This window comes from Leptinotarsa decemlineata, unplaced genomic scaffold (assembly GCF_025532065.1).
Source record: "Leptinotarsa decemlineata unplaced genomic scaffold, Ldec_3_MD MMD2_tig00026369_RagTag_RagTag, whole genome shotgun sequence".
Taxonomy (NCBI): domain Eukaryota; kingdom Metazoa; phylum Arthropoda; class Insecta; order Coleoptera; family Chrysomelidae; genus Leptinotarsa; species Leptinotarsa decemlineata.
Window position 1 is genome coordinate 2,960,622 of NW_027412709.1, and position 18,275 is coordinate 2,978,896.

General features: G+C 31.8%; 3 protein-coding genes and 1 long non-coding RNA gene across 6 annotated transcripts; 2 read left to right on the top strand and 2 right to left on the bottom strand.

Annotated features, from left to right (window-relative positions):
• Window positions 1-534: 534 nt before the first annotated feature.
• On the bottom strand, window positions 535-2,184 carry LOC111507986 (uncharacterized). The gene is made up of 2 exons (XR_002722465.2): window positions 1,642-2,184; window positions 535-765 (listed from the first exon to the last, which is right to left on the bottom strand). It is a non-coding gene; the product is annotated as an uncharacterized lncRNA (long non-coding RNA).
• A 3,320-nt stretch (window positions 2,185-5,504) lies between these two features.
• On the top strand, window positions 5,505-7,255 carry LOC141486783 (uncharacterized). The gene is made up of 4 exons (XM_074185328.1): window positions 5,505-5,806; window positions 5,906-6,145; window positions 6,618-6,701; window positions 6,757-7,255. Exons 1-4 carry the CDS (start codon window positions 5,625-5,627, stop codon window positions 7,184-7,186), a joined length of 936 nt encoding a protein of 311 aa, XP_074041429.1. The 5' UTR covers window positions 5,505-5,624; the 3' UTR covers window positions 7,187-7,255.
• A 2,328-nt stretch (window positions 7,256-9,583) lies between these two features.
• On the top strand, window positions 9,584-10,665 carry LOC111507984 (programmed cell death protein 6). 3 transcript variants are annotated; one of them, XM_023163389.2, is made up of 4 exons: window positions 9,584-9,738; window positions 9,805-9,904; window positions 9,965-10,409; window positions 10,468-10,665. In XM_023163389.2, the coding sequence occupies exons 2-4, from the start codon at window positions 9,846-9,848 to the stop codon at window positions 10,567-10,569; spliced, it is 606 nt and encodes a 201-aa protein (XP_023019157.1). In that variant the 5' UTR covers window positions 9,584-9,738; window positions 9,805-9,845; the 3' UTR covers window positions 10,570-10,665. The 3 variants fall into 3 exon arrangements, with proteins under 3 accessions (XP_023019157.1, XP_023019156.1, XP_023019158.1); XM_023163390.2 differs by having other exon boundaries at window positions 9,657-9,904; window positions 9,965-10,071; window positions 10,141-10,409; XM_023163388.2 differs by having other exon boundaries at window positions 9,638-9,904.
• Window positions 10,666-16,215: 5,550 nt separating this feature from the next.
• On the bottom strand, window positions 16,216-18,275 carry LOC111507985 (programmed cell death protein 6). The gene is made up of 4 exons (XM_023163393.2): window positions 18,133-18,275; window positions 17,967-18,073; window positions 17,644-17,912; window positions 16,216-17,591 (listed from the first exon to the last, which is right to left on the bottom strand). Exons 1-4 carry the CDS (start codon window positions 18,186-18,188, stop codon window positions 17,490-17,492), a joined length of 534 nt encoding a protein of 177 aa, XP_023019161.1. The 5' UTR covers window positions 18,189-18,275; the 3' UTR covers window positions 16,216-17,489.

Sequence of the window (18,275 nt, forward strand, 5' to 3'; positions counted from 1 at the left end):
AGCACTTTGAAATTCATTACTTCCTGGTTAGTCTTCAAATGTCAGTCGTACTTCGTGTTCTCCAGAGCACACTCAATCATGCTATACTTTCACTTCACCATTCATTAAAATCGTTATCCATCATTCAATTCAACAGTGTAACGCAATCATCCATTCAAACTTAGACAAGATATAAATACTACGGAGCGATATTTGCAATACGAAAGAAGGGTTATATCAAAATCTGTTAAAATTCCAAAATGATGAATATATTTTCAATAAATAATATTTTATTCTCAACCATCGATGTTTAATTAAAGGAGGGAACGCTCGTATTATATTCGTGATTTTCACCATCCAATGAAGGTATTTAATGAAATCATGTGTATTATAAAGAATATAGTTTGAACATTCGATCAGATTGTTACTTACTTACCTACTACTTAGTTGATCATACATTGAACACTTGTCGACAATTATTCTTTGGCGCAAATCTTCTGAAAACATTGTTTGTAAATACTACTTTTCAGATAAAATTAAAAAATAAAGTTACAATTATTATAGCCATACAATAATTTAATTAGGTTTGTGTTTTTGATTCTAACATTGAAGAACAATCAAGATATAATGCGAAGAAGCAACGTTCTATTGAAACATCAAACGACATTCATCATATTAATGTTTTAGACCAATATTATTCAGTGACCTGGTATAGGAGAAGATGGGGCAGCCAGGCCTTCTTGATCACCTGATTTATCGTCCATTGATTTATTTTTTCATGGAAACCTAAAAAGTAAAATCTATAAAACATAATCAGCTTTTTCAGAAGATATGAGTCAAGAAATTTCGTAAAGTGCCATCAAATCATAAATCGAATCAACTAAGTAGTAAGTAAACTTACAATACTAATATCAAATGCCAAATAAACGAACGTTGATAATCTCATCTATCTGAAAACTTTCAATGTCAAAAAATAAAAAAAACATGATCTTACATTATTATTCATGACGGTTACCAATGATATCGAGATTTTACTTTGTGTTTTCGAAGATGAAAATCCATAGCAAAAAAATATAATTGTTGAAAAGATTGAACTTGAAAGATTTAGATATTTTATTTCCTTTTTTTTTAAAAAAAAAAGAGATTTAATTTATATATGAAGTAAAGCACATTCAACCAGGCATTTCCATATTGACCAGTTTATGAATAAGATACCTGCTATCCTTATTAATTTCAACAACTCGGCGTGGACTGGGTCTGGAAAATTTGAAGAACAAATCAAGAAGGAAAAATTTTTAGTAAAAAATAATTTTTGGGAGAAAAGAGCATTTTGCTTTCTACTTGTCCACTTCCCCACAAGAAATGCGCGACAGGGAGGAAAAGAAGAATTTCTTTTTCAATTTTTTCGGAAGTTCCACAGATTTTTGTGTTTGTATGTGGCCAGACGGTTTTTCTTGAGAAACAAATGTTTGACAAAAAATATCCATATAAATTTTGTGCTTGATAACATTTCAGTGTACCTATACTTGGAATGTTTGAGTCGAAGCGAATTATCAACTTTCATAACAAAATTTACTCGCTTTTAATTAAACACACATAATAATTATAACAAGATATTCAAAAATTTTTGTATTTTATGTGATAGTGCTTTTAAGGGCTCACCGGAAAAATCTGGTAGCCTTCGGGTCTATAGAAGGAGATGATTTATCGTCCAGACTGACATCTTTAGAATTTTTGAATTTTTATTTGGAATCTGTAGTTTATAAAACTCGTGAAGGTATGAAAATATCGATTTCAACCTCGTATAATATGTCATCCATTGATATAATGTAATAAAACTAATCAAAATACCAAAATGTAATTATTTACCTATTTGGCAATCTTTCTTCCATCTCGTAGATCATGCAGACGACGTCATAGTGCCATTACAGTTTTATTCCCTTCAGTTCCATTCCTCTAGAGAAGTTAGAATACTTTATAAAAGATGGCGCCACAATACACTTCTAATGCTTAAAATCGAAACTGCTTGTGTTTAGTTGCAGTTCCGATATTCTGTATTTAGTGCACAGATCACTGAGTTATAGTCTAATCAACAAGTTCAAACACATGAAAAATAGAGATAAAGGTCCTAAAAATATGAGCGATAGCTCATTCGATTCGGAATAACCTCTAGAAAAATGTTTTTGAAGGATTTTGGTGCAGATAAAAAATTGCAATTGTTATTATCAAAACAAGATTTTAAAAAAATGGTATTTAGTTTATCGTTAATAACTCAAAAAATATTAATATTTAAGCAATTTTGAAGCTCGTTAAAGAGGAGAAAATTTCCGATAAAAAAGTCCCGACTCCCGAAACTCTGTCTCCATTATTTATAATTTTAATTTGACGTTGAAAATAGAGGGTTCCGCGCGGCTGTTATGGCATGCGCGCGCTGCCGCTAAAGAGAGTTCATCAAAAGAAATATTTTTTATAACATAAAATGTCATTTTAAAAATTTGAAAAAAATCTAGTATCTTCTTAATACTTGAATGAATCGAGTCCCGTAGAAAAAAAAGTTTTATCACCATTTTTCAAAAAAGTTATTCAATTGTTAACTAACAAATTTTTTCCCAATCTCAGTTGGCAGACTATTATAACACATAGAGAAAACATGTGAATTTCTGTTTATTTTTGAATGATCGAAAGGATGGTTAGCAACCATAGACGTTATAATGTTTATGTGAACAACCATATTATATTTCCTAGGAAATAATATATTTTTTATACCTTTCGCAACATACTGCTTAGCCAGCGACGGTTCGTCAGAGGAGGCTAAGGAGGCTTAGCCTCCCCATGAAATTTGAGTCTATTCATCGCAATAAATTGAAAGATATTGACAAATGATTATAATTATTTTTCACTAAAAATACTTGGGTATCATTACTTCACCATTAATTTTTAATATAAATACATAATATGCCCGAAAAAACAGTAAACAGTATCACTCACTACGTAGTACGTACCACACTGTATCCTGCATCAACAAACCTCAAACGCACCGCCCACGAAAGAATAACGAAGAAAACATCAACCCGAAATAATAAATGTCATACGTTGATAGGTTGCAAGGGAGCCAAGCCTCCGACCGCTTTAAAAAACACAAGCTCCACGAGACCGATCCAGCCAGTGACATACGTCTCGATTTGTAATTTTAGTTGTAGAAATTATAGCGTCAGGCGTCAGAGGAGGCTATCCTTCAGTTGGTTTTCGTTAGTGTACGACTGCATTTGTTTTCAATTTAATTATTCGGACGCACAGCGGACGATTTGTTTAATTTTTTAATTCGTATGTGTGATACCTATAATTTTAGGCAAAAGTTAATTGCGCTAACCTATGATGGGGCTGCGGACATGGCCGGTCATTTAAATGGTTTACAAACTAAAATAAAGTCTATAGCTCCTCAAGCACATTTTACGCATTGTCTTGCCCGTGTCCTAAATTTAGTATTAAGCAAATCGTGCAACAACATAAAAGATTGCCGCGTATTTTTTCAAGTTTGTCTGGATTTTCGGCATTCTTTTCAAAATCCACCAAAAGAAGCCATGTTTTGAATGAAATATGTGGTAGCCGAATGCCAACTTTTGCTGCTACGCGTTGAAATTCTACATCTAGAGCAGTAATTTCAGTGCATTCAAACAAAGACAAATTGATTGATGTCTTTGATTTTATCCTATACAGTGAAGATTTTAAAACCGACGACCAAAGTCTTAGGGAGGCGAGAGGTTTCAAATATATTTTGAATGACCACAAGTTTTGTTTCTTGTTAGAAATATTTAAATTAATATTTGAACATACCGATGTTGTTTTTTCTATTCTTCAAAATAAATCAACATATATTAATTACTCAAAACAACGGTTGAACAATTTAACAAAAATTTTAATGAATTTTAGAAATAACGATACATTTTTTAATAATATTTTCGAATCAATTGATTTAACTCTCGAACCGCCGGCTCCGAAAAAAAGAAAAACCAATTCAGACTTACCCGATTTGAGACAAAATTATAGACAGATTTATAATGAAATAGTGGACACCTTTTTAATGCAAATCAAAGTTAGATTTGAAGATTTACTTAAATTAAACTACTTTGATTTGTTGTTGTTTGAAAAATTTTCGTCCTATACCAAAGATTTTCCCCAAAAACTTTATAACCACTTAATAGTTCAGTATCCATTTTTCGATGTTATTCAACTGAAAAATGAATTAATCGTAATGTACAGCGACCCTCAATTCAAGAAATTCAAGAAATCTGTATATATTATATACATCTTTACACTTGACTGCACCGCGCTGATGAGGCCAATTATCAGAGCGTCTCAACTCAGGTATTTCAGGTACTTTGGGTAAATTTGCCTGTATTTGTACTGCATCAGGTAATCTTCTTTGTGTTAGATCTTCTCTAGGAATGTGTATGGTTTTGTTTAATATATTGAATTTGAGGTCTTGTTGTGTTTTGATTTGTACTTGTTCCTCGATGAGTGATTTCTGACTGTTGAATTTATGGATGTTCAAGTTTTCCCAAATGTCCATGCGGTTTCTCTTGTTGACTTGTTTTATGAGTTTTATGTTCTCTGGTGGGGGGAAATTATGTTTGTTTTGTATGGAGTGTGTTGCGAGGTTTGATTTATATACTATTGGATTTATGTATGCCTTTTTGTGCTCATTGTACCTTTGGATTAGTTTTTTCTTGGTTTGGCCGATATAGAATTTGTTGCAGTAGGAGCATTGTATACTGTATATCCCGTTTTGGTTTTTGTCTTCTTCTTTTTCATAGTTGTTTATTTTTTGTGTTATCTTCGTGTTCGGCTTGTATGTGATGTTGATGTTCAGTGGTTTGAAGATGTTTGTTAGTTTTTTGGTTTGGTGTCCTACGTACGTAAATGCTGTCCATCGTTGTGTTGTTTTGTCTGTTGGGGTGGCTTGATCCTTGTTCTGTATTTTTTGTTTGATTCTGTTTTCTAGTTTATCTATTGTCTTTTGGGTGTATCCGTTTTCGTCCGCTATTTGGTATATGACTTTCCGTTCTTTGTTTCGGGCTTCATTGCTGAGTGGTATTCTTAACATTCTATATATGAATGCGTTATACCCGCAAGTTCAAACCATCCACCATCACACAAAATGGCTGCCTATAACGCATTCATATATAGAATGTTAAGGATACCATTCAGCAATGAAGCCCGAAACAAAGAACGGAAAGTCACATACCAAATAGCGAACAAAAACGGATACACCCAAAAGACAATAGATAAACTAGAAAACAGAATCAAACAAAAATACAGAACAAGGATCAAGCCACCCCAACAGACAAAACAACACAACGATGGACAGCATTTACGTACGTAGGACACCAAACCAAAAAACTAACAAACATCTTCAAACCACAGAACATCAACATCACATACAAGCCGAACACGAAGATAACACAAAAAATAAACAACTATGAAAAAGAAGAAGACAAAAACCAAAACGGGATATACACACAGAACTTAAAAGAGGAGAACGGAAAAATAATACATTTTATGATAATGTAAACGTTCCTATAAGGGGAAATGACTTGCAGTAGGAGAGTCTGCGCATTGGCTACAAACGTTGACATTGTTGACAAATGACAGGTTTAGAAAGTCGTTTTTGTAAATGCATTGTACCGATTTTACGTGATTTTTTCATTGTTCCAATTTTATTTCGCCTCAACTCAAGTGTTGTTGAAAGTATTGGAAGTATGCCTGATCATTGTTTCATCGGGTCCTGTAGCAGCAGCGGTAATATTCCTGGAGTTCATTATTTTAGGTAAGTTGAAGTGCTTCAAGGTCAAACATCAGGCTCGGCCTGAAAATAATTGACCAGAATAACGATGAATCATTTTTGTATGATTTTTGTGCATTTCAGTTTTGGGTCCAAGAAAAAGAAATGGTTGGAGATTTTGGGAATCTCAGGAGTGGAAAATATGAGTCCCAGAAATAAGCTTTGTTCCAGGCATTTTGATTGTTGTGATATCAACTTTCCAGCTACTCCTAGTGGACGAGCCACACTCAAGAAAAACGCAGTGCCCAAATATTTCTTGAGGAATAAAAGAGCACCAGAAGATCTCCCACCAGATGTCACACCCCAAAATAAAAAAATTGCTGGGCAAGTAACAAATCTGAGTAATTATTTATGCAACATCATGTCTAGTATCAATAAACATTTATCAATTAATATTAGTGAAAATTAAGTATATATGCATATCAATTTAACAATTATGGAAGACAAAGTGAGCATGTGGGATAAGATTGTCATAAGTCGAAGCCATTTTGGTTCAAATGGTCAAGTGAAAAGCAAATTCTGATTTTATTTTTCACTTGTAAATATCGTCATTTCATACACAATATAAACAAACTTTTCATAAGCAGTGACTATAACTAAGAGTATATCACTATAGTGTGATTTCAAAATAGTAGGCAATATGTTTTCAGAAATTTTGTGATATTTTGTCCTTATTCTGAGTTTTGGTCTAATAACGAAATATCTAGAATATCAACCCTGGCAACAATGTAAAGTGTTTACTGTTTTTACACCCCACTAATAACCTATAAAATCAAAAAATCCTTTATCATTACAGGTCATCAAGTTCCACAGACAGTGCTGGATTAAAACACACTCCCAAGAAAAATAGAAGGTTGATTAAAAAAATGCATCCATATTGGTAGGTTTATAAGCTAGATAATATTCTTATTGTCTAATGAATCACTTATTTTCAGTACCACAACGGAGAAAGCTAGTAGCAAACTTATAAGTCAACAGAATAAGATTAAGCAACTCTCATATAAAAACAAAATTGAAAAGCAGAAAACCAAAAGACTGAGAAGAAAAGTGAATAATCTCAAGGATATTGTCCAAGACATGAGGAGAAAAGAATTATTGAGTAGGGATGCATGCACCATACTTGAAAAATCTTTTTCTGGAGTACCCTTTGCCTTGATGAAGAGAATGCTCACAAATTCTAGAAGGGGAAAAGTGGGGAGGCAAAAGTTTGATGAAGTACTGCGAAGTTTTGCATTGACATTGCAGTTTTATTCAGTAAAGGCCTATGAATATGTTAGGAAAACATTCAATTTAGCAATGTTTTTGATATTGGAAATTACTATCAAGTTATATTGTTTGTCAGAACATGATTATTATTTTTATTGATTTGTAATTATCACATTAAAATAAATTATTCATTACTATTAATAGTTTTATTGACATATTTGAAACCTTAAAAACTGTCGCTTCCAAGTGAGTTCACAAATTTACACCAGATTCACTTTGTCTTAGTTTTCCAATGTTTTGTAATAATATTTTGGATTCGTGATTAACGTGTTATAATTTTTTTCACTTTTCTATTAAATGATATCCTGTAATAATAGTTTAAGTTTACTCTTGCAATAGTGAAAATAATTAAATATAGCACGAAAGCAAATAAACCAACAGAAACTGCAAAACCAAGGGGCTTTCTGTTTTGGCAATTTTGTCAAAAATAATAAAAGCAATTCACAAGGAAATACACAAGTTTGGTAGGTGAACATTAGGAATTGCCTAACATTTTATCTAATATTAAATTGTAAAGTGTATAAACCAGTAATAAATTACAATATCATGGGGGCTGCCCTCGAGATTTTTTTTTACCTGCACATATTGTAATCATCTGATGATGATGTCATGAGTGAGCTGATCAGTCAACCTAACAAGACTGTGAAATTTACTATTTTACCCCATCCGTTTATTCTCTTATGCTTTTGAAATTTTGAGGTAGATAGTTGAATCACAGCACCAACGTTTCATTTGATGTTGGTAGGACAAACTTCATTGGTTTCATTCAAATGGAAAACAAGCAATTTTTTGACAACTTTCACTGACGTGGGTCCACTATTCTGATTTCTTAAAAAGATTATTTCTAAAAGTTAGGGTTATTTTAAAAATTAGTTGTTTTTTAATGATCCTTTCAAGGTATAAGGAAGCGAGTCCTCCCCAACCTATTATACTATAGATTCCAAAAGACCTTTTTCTAATTTAGCATGGCTAGATTGAGAGAGCTCCCCTATAAAACAAAAAATAGCAAAAGTACAAATATTGTGTCAATTTTATTTTCGGATTTTTCAAAGTGGGCTGCAAATAATCTGAAACCATCTCCGAAAACGCGTTATGCGCATGCGTTCCTACTGCTTAATTTTCTCCTTGTAGGAACACTATCACAGAACGCTATTTCCGTTCTCCTCTATGTTTAAGTTCTGTGGATATACAGTATACAATGTTCGGACTGCAACAAATTCTATATCGGCCATACCAAGAAAAAACTAATCCAAGGGTACAATGAGCACAATAAGGCATACATAAATCCAATAGTATATGAATCAAACCTCGCAACACATGCCATACAAAACAAACATAATTTCCCCCCACCAGAGAACATAAAACTCATAAAACAAGTCAACAAGGGAAACCGTATGGACATTTGGGAAAACTTGAACATCCATAAATTCAACAGTCATAAATCACTTATCGAGGAACAAGTACAAATCAAAACACAACAAGACCTCACATTCAATATATTAAACAAAACCCTACACATTCCTAGAGATGATCTAACACAAAGAAGAGTGTCTGATGCAGTACAAATACAGGCAAATTTACCTAAAGTATATCTGAAATACCTGAGTTGAGACGCTCTGACCGTATAAAGAGGCAGACGACAGGATGACAAGTTCAGTTTGAGGAGTGCCTAGAAGATGACAGTACTACCAACTGTCGAAAGCGCTCGCAGATAATTAATAGAAGATATAAAGCTTCAAATCCTTTTTGTAAAATTCAATATTGAAATACAGAAAATAAAGAAAAATTAGTTGCATCATTCAAATATATATATATATATATATATATATATATATATATATATATATATATATATATATATATATATATATGTGTCTATGGTTTGCCACTTTCATGAGTGCTATGTCCGATATTAACTTCTGTTTCTATATCAAGACACTCAATAACTTTCATATTTATATATATATATATATATATATATATATATATATATATATATATATATATATATATATATATATATATATATATATATATATATATATGGGTGTCACACCAATAGATGGTTCCACTTATGTTTCGCTTGCGTTTACGCAGCTATTTTTATCAAGTACTTTCTTGGTTTTTCCCATTTTGTCTTCAATCGAGGACCGCCTGGCCGGTACTGACGATGCCCAATAGGCTGAAACAGCTGTCTACCGGTGGCTCATAAATTGAAATCAATATGGGAATGATAAAAATATAAAAAAATTTAAATATATATATATATATATATATATATATATATATATATATATATATATATATATATATATATATATATATATATATATCCTATTAAATGTTAGCTCCTGAGTATATGTATTTACCTTAAAAACATTTTAAATGTTCCATTTTAAATGTTCCTCACTTTATTTGATACTTTCAACTATTTTACTAGATCGTATTGTAGATTTTCTTGATAAAAAAAACGGATGAATTGAGTACTTTTCTCAATTTTATTTCAAGGTCACGCGAAGTCAGATATCTCCATGAAAATCTATAACATACATAGTACTATATTCTTTATTGTTTACTCTTATGTAGCTTCAGTGTTACAAACCTTCTACATATTTATTAATTACTAAAAAGTGATTTTGTTAAATTATCAAGTAATATTTCAATTTACAGTTTCAATTTCAATCTTACATTTGTTTACTTCAATTGTTCAATTTCAGAAGATAAATCGGCGACTTGATCAGTAGATTGCTATAACAAAATGAGTCATTTTAGTTCCCCAATGCCTGCCAGGGAATTTCTTTGGGATGTTTTCCAAAGGTAAATTTTAAACAATTTCATTAGAACTTTTTCAAAGTTATAACCACATGTTTCTTCCAGAGTTGATAAAGATAGAAGTGGATTCATTAATGCAGATGAATTGGGTTCAGCTTTATCTAATGGTACTTGGAGTCCATTCAATCCCGAAACAGTTCGGCTGATGATAGGTAAAAGAATTCTTTATAAAATACAATTTAATACCTTCACAGGACCTTTACTATATTTTTTTCAACAAGGTATGTTTGATCGTCATAACAGAGGTCAAGTCAGCTTCGAAGATTTTACATCTTTATGGAAGTACGTCACAGACTGGCAAAACTGCTTCAGATCATTCGATAGAGACAACTCTGGAAACATTGATAAAAGCGAGTTGAAAACTGCTCTGGTAACATTCGGATACAGACTGTCCGATGGGTTAATAGATACGCTGATAAGAAAATTCGACAGGCATGGACATGGAACTATATTATTTGATGATTTCATTCAGTGCTGCATTATATTATACGTGAGTTAACATATACACTACTTGATACTGAAACTGAAAACAATTACTTTAATTTCAGACTCTAACTTCTTCATTCAAGCAGTATGATACTGATCAAGATGGATACATTAAAATCCACTACGAACAATTTCTTAGCATGGTTTTCAGTCTGAAAATTTGAAATTGATCTACTGTATAATACAATTATGGTTATGTCGGGTTCAAAGTGGATTATGAAAGATATGACTTCATGTAATAAACAGCATATAGACTTTAATACTTTTAACTATTTGAGGACTCTTGTAATGTAAAAATCATGGATCACGGGAAAGCTGGTGAAAGCTTTTATCTCACGGAAAAGTGGATGAAACTATGAAAAAGCCTTTTGGTTTTCTTCTTCTACATCAGAATATAGAAAGTGGAAAACATCTGAAGAAACAAAAAAAAACAAATACTCTTTACAAAGATGTGTAGATCAGTCTCAAAAACACTTTTTCTTATTCATGTTGTAAACCACACATTCTTCATGGAATTGAAACACATATCGTTCATGTACACTAATAAAACACAATATATGAAAAAAAATATTGTTGAGTGTACTTTTATATAAACAAACTTTTTTTTTTCGGAAGATCAATTTTTTTTCTTCTTTTCAATGGCATCGACACTAAGCCATAATTAGAAACTATGCAGACTAGTAGCTTCTGATGGTACAGTATACCTCATTTAATTATATTTTGTTATAAATTTTGATTTCTTTGGCAAAACTCCTAATAGTTTTTAGTTTTTTCTTTTGGTAACCAATTTTTCAATGTCTTATCTCAGCATATCCTGACACATTAAAATGTGTCTAACAGTTGACTTGCTCGTACAGTGGATGCATCTTGACTGTGTTTCTCCTTCAAGCAGTAACATTTGTGAGATTAATATTATAAAAATTCTCAATCCTGTAGTAGCGGTCTAATCTCCACTTGTGTTAAGAAGGAGAGAAAAACAGTATTTTGAAGAAGCTTTTACATTTATTAATTTTGAGTCTGATCTTTCCCATTCATTTTGGATGTTATAATGATGATTCACTCAGTTCTTGCAAAAACTTGAAGACTTTGTCACTGGAAGAGACAAATCTATACAATCACAATGACAGCTAATAAAATCATGCAAACAAATCAGTTACTCTAATCCCAGTCAGGGGAATTTTATTTATTGTGAAGGGAATATTTTTAAGAGAGAATTGTTTGAGAAAAAATTTTGGCTTCCTTTTACAAGTAGAAACCCTAAAGTTTTTTTCCAACAAAAGAACAATTTTTCCTAATAATCAGCCCCTTCTCAATAAATGAAATGTCTATGTCCGGGACTAGAAGTAACTAGTTGTATGAATCAAATGAAACTATTTTTTCTACTCTAGAACAAAAGCTCTTTTTTGGTGCATGTTTCTAAACATTTTAGCATGTATAACAAAACACGTGATGCGGTTTTGTAAACTCTTCAGTGAATATCTCACAATAAAATGTTACTTGAAAACATTATTGATTTTCATCAAGTATCGGCCAACTCCATCACAAGTTGTCATCATAAATAGATGACAAAACAGTTTTAGACATCTACAGATGATACTGACTTGGTAAGCATAATCAGTATTCTAGTGTTAGGAAAGTGTTTTCAATAGATTTATTTTTCACCAGAGATTATGAAATTGTCATTGTCGAATTATACAAAAGTGAGGGATTTGTCTTTATTAGACATCCAGAAAAGTCATAATAAGGAGTTGGAGAGTAGTGTTTTTACCTGAAATAGGTACCTAAAGGTTCACAGATTTGAAGCTTTTTAAGTGAAATTTTATAACTATACTCTTGAATATATTACCATGTATTAATATTCCTCTGTATGATATCTGTTTCACTTTTGAATGAATAAGAAGACTGAATAACAAAAAGTTGATATTGGAATATATTTATTTTTTTCTTTTTATGTCTACGAGTTTCCCACTTTCTGTATGTTGAAGAAGAGGTGAAAAGCCAAAAGGTAAGGTATTATTTATTCTGCAGCTAAATAAAAACTGTTCAGTGTGAATCTCACAATGAAGTGTTACTTGAATACTTTATGGATTTCCATGAAGTATCGACCTATTCTAATCACATACTCATAAATGGAGTTGACATATCGTATCTGGCACTCATCAACTTTTTTGTTTCCAGTATCATCTGATTGTTGACACCTAGTATAGATTCGATCTATTCCTGCTGGCAGTTCCTTTTTTAAGACATTCCCAGACTTAATCTTCCTCTTGAAGATGATCACTTGGTGATCGAAACACATGTTGAGGTGTTAAAAATTACGATTTGGTGTTGAAAAAAAAATCCACTAATATTCATTACTACACCAAAGGTTCCAAACAGTGCATCACATTCCCAGACTAGTCTCAATGCCACTCTTGAGTTCCTCATTGCTCTCAGAGTGTGACCATCAGTTTATCGATCTACCAAGCCCAATCTCTTTGACCTCTAATTGATATTCCTTGTTTTATTGTAGATTTGCATACACTTCCACCTGGAAGTCGGATGCCTATTAGCCGAGCAGATAGCTGTTATATAAATTTCAGTATATTTCAGCTCCCTTCCCATACTCGGTTTTGGTCCTGTCTATATAACAGTTATTTCTGTCGAGCATGTTCTTCAGGAAACTAGTCATAATTTACTCTTTCCGTTTTGTGATTTTAATCGTGAAGTTTGTGTTGAAGTTGGTTGGTCATTTATGTCGAGGAAGTTTTTTTCTCCTTGCTTACTTTCTCAATGGTAATCATCTTTCATCTTTGGCTACCAAATCAAGGACGCTAAGTTACACAATGGTGCTGAATTTCAGCACCAACATGTATGATGTCACTGTTACCAATTCTTGGAATTCTCAGTGCATCTGTGAACAATTTGCTTTGTCGGTTCGAACATTTTGAGTGGTTTATTTTAATTTTTCAATCTTTCCTCTGGTTATCCCGTCTTCTTGGCATAGTCTTAACCTATTTGGTAAAAGTTATTTCTGTCGAGCATGTTCTTCAGGAAACTATTCATAATTTACTCTTTCCGTTTTGTGATTTTAATCGTGAAGTTTGTGTTGAAATTGGTTGGTCATTTATGTCGAGGAAGTTTTTTTCTCCTTGCTTACTTTCTCAATGGTAATCATCTTTCATCTTTGGCTACCAAATCAAGGACGCTAAGTTACACAATGGTGCTGAATTTCAGTACCAACATGTATGCTGTCATTGTTACCAATTCTTGGAATTCTCAGTGCATCTGTGAACAATTTGCTTTGTCGGTTCGAACATTTTGAGTGGTTTATTTTAATTATTCAATCTTTCCTCTGGTTATCCCGACTTCTTGGCATAGTCTTGACCTATTTGGTAAAAGTTATTTCTGTCGAGCATGTTCTTCAGGAAACTATTCATAATTTACTCTTTTCGTTTTGTGATTTTAATCGTGAAGTTTGTGTTGAAGTTGGTTGGTCATTTATGTCGAGGAAGTTTTTTTTCCTTGCTTACTTTCTCAATGGTAATCATCTTTCATCTTTGGCTACCAAATCAAGGACGCTAAGTTACACAATGGTGCTGAATTTCAGCACCAACATGTATGCTGTCATTGTTACCAATTCTTGGAATTCTCAGTGCATCTGTGAACAATTTGCTTTGTCGGTTCGAACATTTTGAGTGGTTTATTTTAATTATTCAATCTTTCCTCTGGTTATCCCGTCTTCTTGGCATAGTCTTGACCTATTTGGTAAAAGCTCTTTTAAAGACGAATTGTATTTTACAACTAAGATTCCTTTTTTAGACATCTTAATTACAACACATTACACAATGGAGAGGAGTATGCGATCGAAGTACTAAATAAAATTCAGGAATATTTTTCAGGAAATAAAATCGTTATTATTACTACCTTTAGAATATGGTGTATATATTATAAATAATTATTTGTTTTGATGATAAATTAAAACTAATTGAGAACAGTGAGTTTTCAACTTCATTTTGAGACTCGAGATGTTGACAAGTTTTTGTCTGATATCAGAGTGTGAATAAATTATTTTGGGTGGATTTAGTTACCAATGGATCAATGTAGATTTTGTTCGCTTCAATTTTGATATTTTATTTATCTCCAGAGATATTTACACCTTGAAATTATTAATTCTCCTCTCGTTACTCATATGACTTTCAACTTTTCGATAAGCCTATATATTAGAACTAAAAATTTTATTTTTTATACCATGTCTTTCAAGTATTGTTGAAGTACCACACCCCTTCACGAAATAAATACTGTAGAATTCGTAAATGCATTTCTAGGGATTTCTTTGGTCCAAAATATGTCAAAATTAATAACCGCCTCTTTTATTTTAAAAACTTGTGTTTGCTATTGAAAATCTGCCAAATGAGGTCCAGCCTAATATCTGATGATGAATAGAAAATTAGTTCTAATAATGTCCCCTCACAAACGACAATCCTCAGGTTGAGCTCAGTATTAACGAGGTCTTACCTTTTAACATCAGATTCCTACCACGGTTGAAATAGAAACAACTTTCACACAGCGGAATATAAAAACTCAAAATGTTTCATTAGTAGGATTCTAAAACACCAACAAATACGAAAAAAATACCGTATATTATCATTCAGAAAAGCCATCCAAGGAAAGAATAAGATGATACAATTAGAATTGTTTGATACATTAGTCTACCAAAGGTATTGGCACATTGTTGAAACTGAACGGTTTCTTTTGCAAATATATGCTGTACCGTAATGAATAACCGGCCTCCCGGATACTTGATTTCAAATTCACTGACATTGATCTAGTATTTTTTTCATTTCAAGTTGCCTAAATACATTTTTCAAATTCGCCATTAGCTTTGTTTATTACATATGTTCTGCATTTATATAATTTAGTCAATATTAGTGAAAGTATTATTTTTATATATTATTAGCTTTGAATAAATTACTTGTGAAATCTTTGCTGAAATGATTGAAATGTCTCAATGTGAGAAGACTCATCAGACCTTACTTATACAGTGTATCTCAATGAGTTGAAACCATATGGAAAATGTATTTTATAAAAAATTCTGTGATGACTAAAACCTAAAAATCAAAATCATTCATCAGTTATTATATTCTTTCAGTCGTTTGTGAGGTTTATCGAAAACTATGAATTTTGCTTAATATCGAAAACTGTTGTCAAAATATCATCATCTTCAGATGCGTGGTCAAAATACTCTTCTGAACTGCGTTTCATTTGATAAATCAGGAAGAGTACTTCGACCACGCAGTTGCAGTTGAAACGTTTGGAGATTGTAATCAAAGAAGACCACGGCAAAACCGGCAAACCAACGAAAACATTGACGCCTGCATCCTATAGGTTGTCAAAATAAGTTGATCAGAATTGAAAATCATGTTCAAATATACAATTGCATCAACTTGGAATTCATTTCTTTGATTTTTCGAAACTTGTACCTACAATAAAAACGAAAATTAAACTGTGATTATTGTACATGTAAAATAGAAATTTGCAAAATTAATTCATTGAGCAAAAATATTGATATTTCATGGTGAAATAGCATATTTGAAAGTGATTTTGAATTCTGATGGATTTATTCAAATAACAATTTTTGATATTGTCAAAAATAAAGGTACTTTACACCTGAGCAAAATGTATGGTTTTTGACGAAAACCTCGTATAAGATAACAAATGCTTGCATTTTTGTTTTTAGTCCTTCGGAGAATTACAATATTCCCCTGTGGTTTCAACTCATTGAGATGTATTTCATACAAAAAAATAGTTGGAAATATAATTAAAGCATGTGTTGCTCAACAATATTTATTAAAAGTTTGATTATTACAAAAATATTAAACCTATAATATATCAAGATATTTTTCAAAGAATTCTCACTTCAGAGAAATCAATATAAAACCTAAAATCACAAGTTTATTTACAATAAAGTCTAGTTTAAAACAAAAATTTCACTGTCAGCTGAAATAAATATAAATCTACTCGATGACATATTTTCAATGATTAGTACTTTGTGTTAAACTTGTGAGGTAATATTCTTAGAATTCCTGTGAACATAAACATAACATACAATGTATAAATATAGTGTTTGATAAAAATAATTTTAAACAATGAGAAAACTATTTTTCCTAACAAGAACTATATTCCAATAGTTATACTGAGAAAGTAACGCAACAATGTTAATCTACTCAAAGATGCATAGACCCTGGTGTTATCAACCAATTTGCTTTCGTTTTTTCAAAAACTCTCAAGGCGACACATGAGATTAACTATACTCTGTACACATGTTGAGATATTTAATTTATGGATCATAATGTAAAAAATCTTTCACCCAATATCAATTTATTCCAAAATGTAAACAGCATTGAAAATAAAATTGAAGTGCCAACTTGACATTGTATAGTGGGGTCACTTGAGTTACACCCAACACCTTTGTGAATGAGATGCTGAAATTTATTGAATATCTTCATTATTTCTTTATCAAGAATGCCGTTGGTCAAGATTTTTTGACAATATGGGAATATGAACCAAGTGATGATATCAGGGATATTCTATGCATCTTGCTTTACTCGATAAAAAATATAACAGCATACTATTTCAGACAGAAGAGTATAAATCACAGATAATTTCATCAATTCTTTAAACAAATTTCAGTGTTAGAATGAAAAAATATTTATTGAATATCGTATGATAATGAAAGCTATTTAAGTTCCACTAATGTAATATGCCGAAGAACACTTTAAGACATTAATTAAACAACTAACAAGTCATTTGGAAGGCAGAAAGTTTCCAACTAGTAGTTAACTACTCAATAAAATCAGATATAATCACTGTATTAAACACCATAATATAAAAGCCACTTGAAACAAAACTGAGATTTGAAGAAAAGTATACTTAAGTAGTGGAATATTAGATAATAGTTATTATTACAGATGCACTTCATTCTTAATAGATGATAGAATTGAGAAACAAAGTCCAATCTTTTAGATCCATCATTTGTTTGACACGAGTTGATGCACCTAGCATATTAGTGGCACAAAATCAGTATATGTAGATGAGTGAATATTCAGATTTTTAAACTAAAAACCATACTCAAAAACTGCTCATAGTGAATTGTAATGTATCCATCTTGATCGGTGTCATACTGCCTGAATGAAGATGTGAGAGTCTGAAAAAACATTACTCAGCTGCAATTTATGAATCATTACTAAATAACTCACATATAATCCAATACAGCATTGAATAAAATCATCGAACAATATTGTTCCTCTTCCATGCCTGTCAAATTTTCTCAACAAAGTTTCAACCAAATTATCAGATAGCCTGTATCCGAATGATATAAGGGCTGTTTTAAGTTCGTCTTTGTCAATATTTCCAGAGTTGTCCCTATCAAATGATCTGAAGCAGTTTTGCCAGTCTGTGACATATTTCCACAAAGCACCAAAGTCTTCAAAGCTCACTTGACCTCTATTGTGGCGATCAAACATTCCTTGAAAGAATTATTTTTATTAATAGTTTCGAACTGAGGAAGTTTGGTACTTACCTATCATCAAACGAACAGTTTCTGGATTGAAAGGACTCCAAGTACCATTTGATAGAGCCATTCCTAACTCATCGGCATTGATATATCCACTTCTATCCCTATCAACTCTGTAAATAAAGGATTGTATATTGTAATCGAGAAGATAAATAATAGCTGGTAAACCCACCTTTGAAATACATCCCACAAAAATTCTCTACTAGGCATTGGAGAAGAGAAACTCATTGAATTGATTTTCCAAATTGTATCCCTGAGTAACTTTTTTTCCAAATACGGCCTTTAAAAAAACAATAATGGAAATACCAAAACGTC

Excerpts from the sequence above, each read along its gene's own strand:
- LOC141486783 (XM_074185328.1), top strand. The coding sequence starts at position 5,625 with ATGACAGGTTTAGAAAGTCGTTTTTGTAAATGCATTGTACCGATTTTA. Across the intron at positions 6,146-6,617 it reads CAAAATAAAAAAATTGCTGG|GTCATCAAGTTCCACAGACA; the intron begins GCAAGTAACAAA and ends TTATCATTACAG. Across the intron at positions 6,702-6,756 it reads AAAAAAATGCATCCATATTG|TACCACAACGGAGAAAGCTA; the intron begins GTAGGTTTATAA and ends ACTTATTTTCAG.
- LOC111507985 (XM_023163393.2), bottom strand. The coding sequence starts at position 18,188 with ATGAGTTTCTCTTCTCCAATGCCTAGTAGAGAATTTTTGTGGGATGTA. Across the intron at positions 18,074-18,132 it reads TTGTGGGATGTATTTCAAAG|AGTTGATAGGGATAGAAGTG; the intron begins GTGGGTTTACCA and ends CTTTATTTACAG. Across the intron at positions 17,592-17,643 it reads AATGCTGTATTGGATTATAT|ACTCTCACATCTTCATTCAG; the intron begins GTGAGTTATTTA and ends ATGTTTTTTCAG.
- LOC111507984 (XM_023163389.2), top strand. The coding sequence starts at position 9,846 with ATGAGTCATTTTAGTTCCCCAATGCCTGCCAGGGAATTTCTTTGGGAT. Across the intron at positions 9,905-9,964 it reads CTTTGGGATGTTTTCCAAAG|AGTTGATAAAGATAGAAGTG; the intron begins GTAAATTTTAAA and ends TGTTTCTTCCAG. Across the intron at positions 10,410-10,467 it reads AGTGCTGCATTATATTATAC|ACTCTAACTTCTTCATTCAA; the intron begins GTGAGTTAACAT and ends CTTTAATTTCAG.